The sequence below is a fragment of the Nipponia nippon genome, unplaced genomic scaffold (assembly GCF_047370975.1).
Source record: "Nipponia nippon isolate SJK-2023a ecotype South Korea unplaced genomic scaffold, ASM4737097v1 scaffold_11, whole genome shotgun sequence".
NCBI classification, from domain to species: domain Eukaryota; kingdom Metazoa; phylum Chordata; class Aves; order Pelecaniformes; family Threskiornithidae; genus Nipponia; species Nipponia nippon.
Genome location: NW_028262302.1, coordinates 4,140,772 through 4,151,728, shown reverse-complemented (window position 1 = coordinate 4,151,728; position 10,957 = coordinate 4,140,772). Strand labels below are relative to the sequence as shown.

The following is a 10,957-nucleotide window of genomic DNA, read 5'->3' as shown; positions in this document are numbered from 1 at the left end:
CGCCACTCTGCACCCACAGGCACACGCGTGTCCGTCGGCTCCGCGCCCAGCCCCACCCGGGAGCCGAGGGCCCTTTCTCCCGGCGCCGGCGCGGCCGCGGGCCTGGCGGCAGCGCTGCGGGACAGGAGCCGCCCCGGGCCCCGGCGGAGCCCACGGGGAGGGCAAGGGAAGGGGAAGGGGGCCAGGGCGGCGAGATGACCCCCTTAAAAGCTGAGTTCCTTTTTGAAACACCTAGAAACGACAGGGCTGGGGACTATGAATGTATGCATAAATATATACTCATGCATACCCGCTGCCGGAGGTATGCACCCGACACGCGTGTGTATATGTGTGTAGGCACCTCTGGGTGTATATACAAAAGCACATAACTCCTAAGCTATCTAATGCCATATACTGATAGCTATATCTAACAACAGATAAATAGATTGATCCTGGCAGGATTCTGTTTGTAGGTATGTACCGATAAAAAGTATTTACGTATGTATTTTTGCCTATATAATCCATGCCTGTATTTTAAACTATTTCTATAGAACAACTTTTTGCAAATTGTCTCAGCAAGCGCCATCCAGAAATCCTCCGCAGAAATCACCTCTGGCTTGGGTGTATCAAAAATGCTTCGGGGCAACGATGAGTCTTGGATGTGTGTGCTGGCAGTGTTGTGACGGTGACAGCCTACTGACATTAAGGAAGCCAGATGTGGAGTCCTAACAAGGACATTATATTGATTGCTAACAATAACGGTGCCAGGATGAGGGGGTCAGACAACAGTCTACACATCGGCTGCCAGCCACCGCAGGCTAGCGGGGCGTCCATGCCTGCAAACAGCCCCTTCCCGCGGTCCCCGCGCGGGGCAGCCGCGGAGGGGCGCGGTGTGGCCGCCGGGCCGAGGCGTGCCCCGAACCCCGCCGCCCCCGCCCTGGCACGGCGGCTGCGGGAGCCCTGCCCTGGCACCCCGTACCTGGCCCCACCCTGGCCCTCTTGGCCGGGAACGGCCCGGCAAAGGAAAAGCCGGGGGGGGGTGGGTGTCGGAGGATTAGGGCAGGAGGGCTCAGCCGTCCGCCAGGAATTGGGGAAGGAGGGAAAAGAGCTGCGAGGAGGCAGCGCTGCCCTCGCACGGAGCCTTGCGAGTGGGGCCGTCAGGGACTGGTGGCGAAGGGGCCCCCGAGCAACCCCAGGTGCGAGATGCTCCACGCCCTGAGCAGCTGGAGGAGCAACTGTGCCTGCGCTGCGGAGGGGTGAGGATTTTCGCTTTAGCCTTTGGTGGTCTCGTTTGTTTTCTTAGATTCCCACACCACGGGAAGAGATTTCGGCCGGTGTACTGCGGGGTTTCTCCCACCCTCCCGAGATAACCAGGGCGGGGGGGGCTTTCCCACGGAGGGGAATTGTCCCCATGAGCCACAGCAAGAGTTCCCCCCCCCCCCCCCGAGAGCTCTGTGCCTAGGGAGCGCTCGCCGGGAGCGTGGCTGGGGAGGACTCCTGCCTTACACGCCCAAGCATGTGCTTTGCGGGCAGGGAGCGGCTCCCAGCGCCCTGCCCGCGGCCGGCGGTGACAGCCACACGGGTCCGCCCTACCCGGTCACTGCCGAAACCTCCGCTCCGCTCCCTCCCTCCCTCCCGGCCTGGGCTCCGGGCACGCTGTGCTGGGCACATCTTCCATTTGGGGGGGGGGGGGGGGGTAGGGGGGCAGGGGGTGTACGGCACCGACACGCACAAGAAATGAGTGATGAAGTTTATATGAGCTCGCTGAGGGTGGGTCGAGAGGAGAGACCTGCAGCAAGCTGCCTCCGTGGTGCCCCTTCCCCGGGCGCAGGGCTTTGGGAGGGTAATTTAAATCTCTCTCTGGATGTGTTAGAGTTGTGCTGATGGCCAGGAGAGAAGAAGGAGTTCTGTCCCAGCTCTGCTCCCGCTCCCTTTAACTCAGACTTCTCTAGGAGCGGCTGGCCCCGCCGCAGAGCCCGCCGAGCCCCGCTCCCGCGGCAGGGCAGGCTGCACGGCTGCGGGCAGGGCTGCGGGCAGGGCCGCCCCCTCGGCGCTGGGAGCGGGGGCGGCAAGGCTGGGCAAGGGCTTCGTGTGCCGGTGGCTTGGAGCAGCCAGACACGCACCCGTGAACCGGCCCACGGGGAGCACGGAGCACCTCATGCCTTCGTATCAAAAAGTTACGCCTGGAAAGTGACTCTCTTGAGAAAGAATTTGCCTGCGGGGTGCATGGGACCCTTCCCCTCTCCCCGCCGAGCCCGGGTGCCCCGAGGGTTTCGGCCAGCCCGGCCGGTCACACCTGAGCACCTGCTCCGGCGCCGCGCTGAATCGGGGCCGCGCCCCTGCGTGGGCTCCGCTCGCGGAGGAACGGCGCGGAGCCACCCCGGGAGCGGAAAGTGCCTAAAGGAGGGGAAAAGCAATTTGGGGCCAGGAGCCGAGTTAGGCGCCGGACCAGGCAGAAATGCCCTCCTCCCCCCGCCGCGGCTCCTGCCCGGCGAAATGGGTGGCAAGGCAGAGCTGCAGCCCTTCGGCGGCTCGGGCTGGCCGAGCACATTTGATTCCCCTTGGGGAGGCACAGCAGCTCGTATAAAAAAGACATTGTTGTCTTTGGAGAGCCCTGTGCGCACTTTCAAAAGCTGATCCTTGAGTTCCCAGCCCCCGCAATCCAGTTGATGAGGAAACGCGCTGCGGTCTTGGTGGCACCGTTTCCATTGGGATTGGCACCATTTGATTGACAAAGTCTCCCATTCTTCCACCTCTCGAGTGTTATCAAACGGATTGTGTGGGGTCAGAAGCTATTGAAGGGACGTCCGTGTAGCCGCATTCTGCAAACACGGGGTGAAGACCGTGCCTTTCTCATGAAAATGCTTCCACCAGGCAAAACGCATCTCATCTTCCCTGCTCTCCTCCTTAGCATTTCCTTTTAACTCGAGCGTTTTACTAAGCAGCATCACCAGGTAAACGAGCACAGCACTAGAGGCAGCCTAGGCAGGACCCCGTCGGGGCGGCCACCCTCCCCGGGGGCGGCGGGGAGCCAGCTCTGGCAGAAGAAACTTGGGTGGAGGGTTTGCAAGAGAAGGGTGAGCGGACGGGACAGGGCAGCAGCGAAGCAGCTCCCTCGCCACTTGCCCGCGGCTTGACTCGCCCCGTTATAGTTCATCTGGGGCGGGAAAGGAGGAGCAGAGGCTGACCGCCTTTTCGCTAGGTGGATCTAGCGGGGCTAAAAAGTGCCGTCGGGACCTTGGGGGGTGCAGCTGTGCCTCTACGCGCGTCGGTGTATTTCTAACTAAGCGGGCAGACCTACAAAGAGAGTTTCAGCCCGCGCCCCGGGGAATGGAGAGCTCCCGCATTAACTTCCCCGCGCAAGACCCCGCGCAGAGTCAAGGCTGGACTCGCTCGGGTTAATCTAATCGAGCAGTGTTTCGGAGGCGATTTAACCTGCGCTCCTTGGAGCGGGAGGGTAAATCAGCTCGCCCAGCCGCAGCCGGCGGTGGAAGGGGCCGTTCCGGCGGCGCCCCCGGGAAGGCGCAGGGCGGGCGGCGGGGCCCCTCGTCCGCCCCCTCTCCCCGCCGCTCCCCGCCGCTCCCCGCCGCCCGGGCCGGCGCTGGGGCCTCCCCCGCTGCCCCACCGCGCACTCCCTGGAGAGAAACGGGGTCGCCGCTCCTGCCCCACAAATTGCGCGGTCACTCGCTGCCCTTCGTCTCTGGTTTGAGCCGACGGCAGCGTCACTTTGGTGGGCCCTGTGGTGTTGTTTTTTTTCACCTCCATCCACCCCCTCCTTTTTAAGGCTGATAAAACAGGCACGGAGCTGATGTGCCTGAGAAATCCGTGGGGAAAAAAAAACCAAACCACCAAGGCAAGGTCGAGAGTCTCTCTCTGTAGGAACAAAACCAAAGACCTTACTGAAAAACACGCGCAGAAAGGGGGGGAAAGGGGGGGGGCGGGAGGGGGGAGAGAAATGTTCTGGGGATCTGGAAAGACAAGATCTAAAGATCTGGAAAGAAAAGAGGAAAGAAAAGAGGTAAAAGCAGCCGCCTTTCTAGCCCAAAGTCGCCCTTCCCTGCCTTTGGTGACCCAGCAGACTCACAACAAGCCCCCTTCGGGGTATTCAGCCTTGAGGGAGCTGGTGCCGAAGGAGGCAGCTGAGATGATGTAGGAGAGCTGGAGGCCTGATTGAAGGAAAGTTCCCCCGATTATATTTGTGTGGAAAAGCTCACCTCTTGCAGAGCTCTAAAGTGTAATCAAGGCTGAGGCTTACACTTGAAGGATGTTAACTCTCATACGGGAACCTACTTTCTCCTAAACGGTTTCTTGCCTAGTGAATGAGAGCCTCCCAATTGAAGCAAAATGATCCTTATGTACTAATATCAAGCACAGTCACAAAGCGACCGGCTATTTATGCTGCCACTTTAGACAAAGATATTTAGTTATTCCCGGGTAGCAAGTGCACTTTTGCATTTTTAAGCACGAACCAGCCGAGCACAAACATATTTACAAGTGCAATTACTAAATAGTTACTTGACACTTCAAAGTCACTGGGTTAACTGTACCTTCGCTGTAATTTTCTTAATATTCAGGTAATCGCTGTATTAAATTGGGTTTGCCAGGGCCGTAGGCCGGGGTGTGAAACAGTCGGGGGAGGTTTCTCTCCTCCGCCCGGGAACACCCCGAAATATAAGCTTTGGAGACACTGGACAACTTGGGAGATTTCTTCAAAGACCCGAGTGACATTCGCTGCTGGCTGCGCGGACGTGTGGGTGGCTGTGAATGGGCTCGCTTTTGTTTTCACACCGGATCCGAGAACAGATCCGAAAGTGCCAGAAATTGCGGTTTGTTAGAAACCGCAGGGAATTCATTGGCAAGGTGGTGTAGCAGATGACCTGAGAGGTCTTCTCCATCCAGCTCCCGTGCTGTATAAATAACCTTAGAAAGCAGCTTCAGGTTCAGAGGGACCACGAGAGCCTGTGACAGTCTTTGCCTTTGAGAATAACGAGCGACATTTTGCGCTAACCTATTTTTCAGCAGTCTCTCGCCCCAGGCAATTAAATTACTGCTTGTTTTTGCAAACTTCCATCTTCCACCTCTCCATGAGGTTTAAGGAAAAAAAAAAAAAAAAAGCCCTAGGTGAACGGAACTTATGGGTTTAGGGAGAGAAACGATCCTCGCACTGGGGGTCTCGCACTGGGGGTCTTAGCAGACACGGAGAAGGTTCCCGAGATGCTAAATCCCAAGTGCTGTTCGGCCACCAGCCGGCCGGGTACCCCGACAAGGCGGTGCGGGGAGTGCGGAGCGCTGGGAGCGGTGGCCCAGAGCGAAGCCTCTGCCCTCCGGAGAGCTGCCCTCCCGGCGGCGGGGCTCCTTCCAGACCAAACTTGGTGGGGGGAGAGGGGGGCTCGGTCCTTTCGCTCACCGGCATTCAGCCCCGTCTCCCCAGCTCTCACAAAGGCTGGGCTGACAGCCTTGCCACCCGGGAGCTGATTTTAAATCCTTTCATCCAGTCAAATGGGGGTCTTTTCGCCTTGCCTTCCATTTCCCGTCCACGATATTGCCACCCCCGAGAAAAATAAAATGAGTTGTGCTCACGGGGTCTCTCTCTCTCTTTCCCTCTCTCTCCCACTCTCTCTCTCTCTCTTTTTTTAAGACATAAAAAAAAATCCTGACAAGTAAAACTTAAAGGTGTTTACCTTGTCATCAGCATGTAAGCTAATTATCTTGGGCAAGATGTAGGCTTCTATTGTCTTGTTGCTTTAGTGCCTATGCCCCGCCTCTGGTGGCAGCCTAAAACCTGGCGTCTGGCTAAAACAAACGAAAGGCAGCCCTGAGCCTCCACTCAATCCAATTAAGGCGGACTTCGTCCACTCGGTTACGTGTACATCCAACAAGATCGGCGTTAAGGCAACACCAGAATATTTGGCAAAAAAAAAAAAAAAAAAAAAAAGATTTGCCTCCCCTTCCTTTTTTTTTTTTTTTTTTTTTTTCCCCAGCCGCCGAATCATGTCGATGAGCCCAAAGCATACGACTCCTTTCTCAGTGTCTGACATCTTGAGTCCTTTGGAGGAAAGCTACAAGAAAGTGGGCATGGAGGGCAGTAACTTGGGGGCTCCCTTGTCAGCCTACAGACAGTCTCAGGTTTCTCAGCCGGCCATGCAGCAGCACCCCATGGGCCACAACGGAACAGTGACTGCCGCCTACCATATGACAGCGGCAGGGGTCCCCCAGCTCTCCCATGCTACGATGGGGGGCTACTGCAATGGGAACCTGGGCAACATGAGCGAGCTCCCGCCTTACCAGGACACCATGCGGAACAGCGCTTCGGCGACAGGATGGTACGGCACCAACCCGGACCCCCGCTTCTCCTCAAGTAAGTCAGCCCGGGGCTGGGTGGCCGGCGGGGGGTGGCCGCGCACCTGCCCCGCCGCACCGCGGGCGACGGGCGCCGGGGGCTCCGCGCCAGGGCAAAAGTCGGTCCAAATCCCGGCCGCCCCCCCCCCCGCCCCCCCAATTCCTCCTCCTGCCCGAGGATCGTGCCCGGTCCCTCCTCCCCCGGCTGGTTTCGTGTCAGCCTCTCGGGGCTGCTTTTGCGGGGGGAAGGGGGTGGGAAGCCCCGCGGTGGCGGGGAGCGGCAGCCCGGGGCTCGCCGTCCAGCGGGGCGGCAGCGGCACGGCCCGGGGGCCCGGGAGGGAGCCGGCGGTGCCCGTCCGCCTGCGCGCCGCCCGGCAGCGGGCGGGCGAGGGGGGAAGCCGGAGCCGCGGGAGCCGCGTCCCGGGAGGCGCGGGGGGGAGCGGGCGAGTCCGCCCCGGCCGGCGCCGGCGGAGCCCCTCTCCCCGGCCGCTGCCGCCGCGCTGTCACATCAGGTACGGGCTCGGGTGTCACCCCCCCGGGCAGGGCGAGGGGCGAGCGCATCGCCTTTATTCACCGGCGCCGGGCCGGGCGAGAAGGGGGTCCCGTCGCCCGCCTCTCGCCCTGGGGACGCGGGGCGTTTTTGGGGAGCGGGGGCGCCCCGAGGCCCCGGCCGGGGCTGGGCTGCGGCGGGCTGCGGAGCCCCGCCGGGGGCGAGCGGCGGCGGGGGCCGCGGGAGCGCGGGGCCCCGCTGGGGCCGAGCCGAGCCGCCTAAACCGTGCCGCCTTCTCCCTTGCAGTCTCCCGCTTCATGGCGCCGTCCTCGGGCATGAACATGGGCGGCATGGGCAGCCTCGGCTCCCTGGGAGACGTGAGCAAGAGCATGGCCCCGCTCCAGAGCACGCCGCGGAGGAAACGGAGGGTCCTTTTTTCCCAGGCCCAGGTTTACGAGCTGGAGAGACGTTTCAAGCAGCAGAAATACCTCTCCGCCCCGGAGAGGGAACATTTAGCCAGCATGATACATCTCACCCCGACTCAGGTCAAAATCTGGTTCCAGAACCACCGCTACAAGATGAAACGCCAGGCCAAAGACAAGGCTGCGCAGCAGCAGATGCAACAGGAGAACGGCTCTTGCCAGCAGCAGCAGTCTCCCAGAAGGGTGGCGGTGCCAGTGCTTGTAAAGGATGGCAAGCCCTGCCAAGCAGGCTCCAACACACCCACAGCAGCTATCCAGAGCCATCAGCAGCAGGCAGCTACAACGATCACAGTGGCTACCAATGGCAACAGCCTCGGACAGCATCAGAGCCACCAGACAAACAGTGCGGGGCAGTCTCCAGACATGGGACAGCACTCGGCCAGCCCTTCCTCTCTGCAGAGCCAAGTCTCCAGTTTGTCTCACCTAAACTCTTCTACTTCTGACTATGGCACTGCCATGTCTTGCTCCACCTTGCTATACGGTAGGACCTGGTGAAAGGATTAAACAAAGCGAAAGAAAAAAAAAAAAGGAAAAAAAAAAGGAAAAAAAAAAAGCAGATTTTCCCAGTCACACAAATCTCTGTCCTGTCCAAACTACTGGGTGTTTTTCTTTTCTTTCTGTTTTTTTTTTTTAACGCTTTTTTTCCCCCCGTTTTACTGAGTGGTTCTCTGAGGACCCGTGAGAGAGAGAGAGAGAGACTTTTTTTGTTCGGTTTTGCTGTTACTCTTGATGGGTTTGGGTCTTTCTTTTTTTCTTTTTTTTTCCCAAGGTTGTTGTATGGGGTGTTAAAAAAAATTCTGACTAATAACCACGGAGCAGTCTGCAGAAAGGGGACCATCGTTAGGCATGGTCCGAAGGCTTGGATTTCAGATGTACACTTTGCCAGCGTCTAGGACTTGCATGTAAATATAGAGATTTTGGGGGATGGGGTGGTTTTCCCCAAAAAAAACGCATTCGCGTCACCCAGACACAAGAAGCAGCTTCCCCCCTCCCCCGGTCTCCTCTCCCAGCCCCGCCGCCAGGGCCCGCGGATGGAGACGTGGAGTCATCAAAGGCTTGGCTTTTATTTTCCTCCTTACGTTTGATGTGAACCTGTAGCTGTATAATGCTGTCAAAAGTTGGACTAAACTCATAGTTTTTAGTAGCCTGTATATTTTGTTGTAAAAAGAAAAAGAAAAAAAAATACAATCAACCAAACCAACCCCCACCTTTTTTATGGACACTGATCGCCCCGTCGTAAATCCTCTGGCAGTTTGTTATTTGCGCACGCCGCCTTTTCCTGTTGTAACTTATGTAGATATTTGGCTTAAATATAGTTCCTAAGAAGCTTCTAATAAATTATACACATTACGAATATTCTTTTTTTATTTCCCTTTGGTTCCCCCTCCCGACCCTCCCTTCCTCGCATCTTTTCTTTTTTTTTTGTTTTTTTGTTTTGTTTTTTTGCTTGATGGACAAACAACCCGGGATGCTGCCAAACCCTGAAAGGCCCCTGCCCCTCCCAGGGCCCGGACCCTGTTCCCAGAGCGGAGCTGCGCCAGGGAGTTAACGGGATACAGGATCAGTCCTCAGCGTGCAAAAGCGCCAAGCAAACGCGTGGGATTCGCAAACGCGTGGGATTCACAAACTCGAGAGCGAAGGGATCGAGTCCAAATTCATTAGCCCGATTATTGGGGGGGCGGGGGGCACCTCAGAGACTTCTTGCTAGAGAAAGCAAAGTATTCCGGGAGTAGAAATTCAAATGCCAAAGGCACGGAGGAGAAAGAAGGTAAAAGTCTAACGCCACTAGAAACAAATTAACGAAGAATCTGCTGACAGTATAGAACATGCGGCCGATTTAAAGAGCGTCCAGCTTTAAGAGCTTGTAAAAAAAAAGAAAAGATAATGATTTCTACCAGGTTTTCCTATGTACCTGTATTTTAAGGGAAGTACAGTCACCTTATTTATAATCAAAATAAAAAGATAGTTTATTGTGTACGACACGTAGTTTGAATTAACTTTCTTTATCAGACCGTATTTAATTTTCTACCCGCACCCACCCCCGCAGGCACGGGGGCACGGGCGGCCAGGCAGCGCCTCGGGCAGGCGTTACCCGGGCGAGAGCTTAGCTGCAGGCTGCATCCCCCTTTAACGCAGATTGCTTTGGGGTTTGCGTGTCGTTTGGGGTTTTTTGGTGTTTTTCTGTTGCTGTTTTGTTTTTGGTTTTGGTTTTTTGTTTTTTTTTTTCCTGTAGTGCTTTGGGAAGCTTGTAAAGGAGATGAAGAGAAAGTGCGTGTGCGCGCACGTGTGTGTGTGTGTGTGTGTGCGTGGGCGTGCGTGGGTGCGCGCCTGGCTGAGGCACCGAGGGGCGTTTGGGAGGAAGGCAAATACTATGGGTAACGCAAGGCATTTAGATATTAACTTTGCTGTAAATATATAAAGCATATCAAGTTAAGCGGCTCGTATCGGAGAAGCCCGGAACACATGTAATTCGCTGTCTTTCGGGTCCCAAATATCCCTTTTGTGAGTGTAACAAAATAAGAAGTCCCCCATCCTAAAAGACCTCGTAGCGTGTTTTCCTTCGCATCTGCTGCTCGGTTTCGGTTTTTTCTCCAGATCCCCTCAGTTAAACCACGGAAGAGAATCGCAGTCATTGAAAGACGTCTGAGTTACAGAGGTATTATGAAATGCTCATATTTTTGAAGAGAAAGCAAGCAGCTTGCCCGAGATGGAAACAACCCAACCTCCAGTTTAAGTAGCAGCTTTCGAAAGCTCCAGTCTTTTATTTATACAAGATAGCCGGTGTTACTCGGACACCAAGTGCTAGTTTGGATGGAGAAAAAGGGAAATAGACAGAAGGAAAAAAAAAAAAAAAAGATTATCGGATTGTTTCTGCCTCCCCCCCCTTTATTTCTAACTAAAGAACATCACGTGTGTCAACAGGAATTTCGAGACCTTTCATTCTTTATATTATGTCCTGCTTTATACAGCGACATTCTCAACTAACCCAAAGAATATTGCTTATTTTCATTCTTGCTCTACGCAGAATATTCGTTTCAGCTCATTCGTTTCCATCGTGTTAAGCATGGCGGGGGCTGGGGCTGGGGGTCTGGAGCTTGGGGCTGTAATTTCTGCTAAAAGAAGAAAGTGCTGGGAATTCCTGGCCCGTGGCACAGCGCTGCCAGCTCCCGCCAAGGGAGCGAGAGTAGGGTTAACTCTACGGATTTTTTAAAATTGGGGTTAGTTTCTCCCGCAGCTAATATACAAGACCGAGGGGAAAGTGCTGTGGTTAAGTCGACATTTCCCCTTCAGATGTGATTAATGTTTGCATCCTTTCAAACACAGGAATGTCCAAAAGTGAGGAGCACCGAAAGGCATTAATACAGCCGAGAAATATTATCCCCCCCCCCGCAAATATTGGAGTTAGCATGTTCGATAGACATCCAGCCAGTGACTTTTCATTATAGACTTCGGGGGAAATAAATGAATTTTATTGTGTCTCGACAACCTCATAAACACATATTTGGTGGTGGGTGTAATTACTGTAATGGATTATTATGTACACTGACTTATCTTTCTTAAACTAGATTTAGTTTCGATTAAATAAACTCGTTTCCACTTTGTCTGATGTCGGCTTAGTTTAAAGTCTGTTTACTTGTTCCACAGAAAGGTGCATTCATCTCTTTAT

General features: G+C 55.5%; 1 protein-coding gene across 2 annotated transcripts; it reads left to right on the top strand.

Annotated features, from left to right (window-relative positions):
* Positions 1–1,033: 1,033 nt before the first annotated feature.
* NKX2-1 (NK2 homeobox 1) lies at positions 1,034–10,756 on the top strand. Of its 2 annotated transcripts, none has more exons than XM_087747226.1 (3): positions 1,034–1,235; positions 5,961–6,337; positions 7,115–10,756. In XM_087747226.1, the coding sequence occupies exons 1-3, from the start codon at positions 1,183–1,185 to the stop codon at positions 7,783–7,785; spliced, it is 1,101 nt and encodes a 366-aa protein (XP_087603352.1). In that variant the 5' UTR covers positions 1,034–1,182; the 3' UTR covers positions 7,786–10,756. The 2 variants fall into 2 exon arrangements, with proteins under 2 accessions (XP_087603352.1, XP_087603353.1); XM_087747227.1 differs by lacking the exon at positions 1,034–1,235 and adding an exon at positions 1,732–2,933.
* Positions 10,757–10,957: the final 201 nt, after the last annotated feature.

Excerpts from the sequence above, each read along its gene's own strand:
- NKX2-1 (XM_087747226.1), top strand. The coding sequence starts at position 1,183 with ATGCTCCACGCCCTGAGCAGCTGGAGGAGCAACTGTGCCTGCGCTGCG. Across the intron at positions 1,236-5,960 it reads TGTGCCTGCGCTGCGGAGGG|CCGCCGAATCATGTCGATGA; the intron begins GTGAGGATTTTC and ends TTTTTTCCCCAG. Across the intron at positions 6,338-7,114 it reads GGACCCCCGCTTCTCCTCAA|TCTCCCGCTTCATGGCGCCG; the intron begins GTAAGTCAGCCC and ends TCTCCCTTGCAG.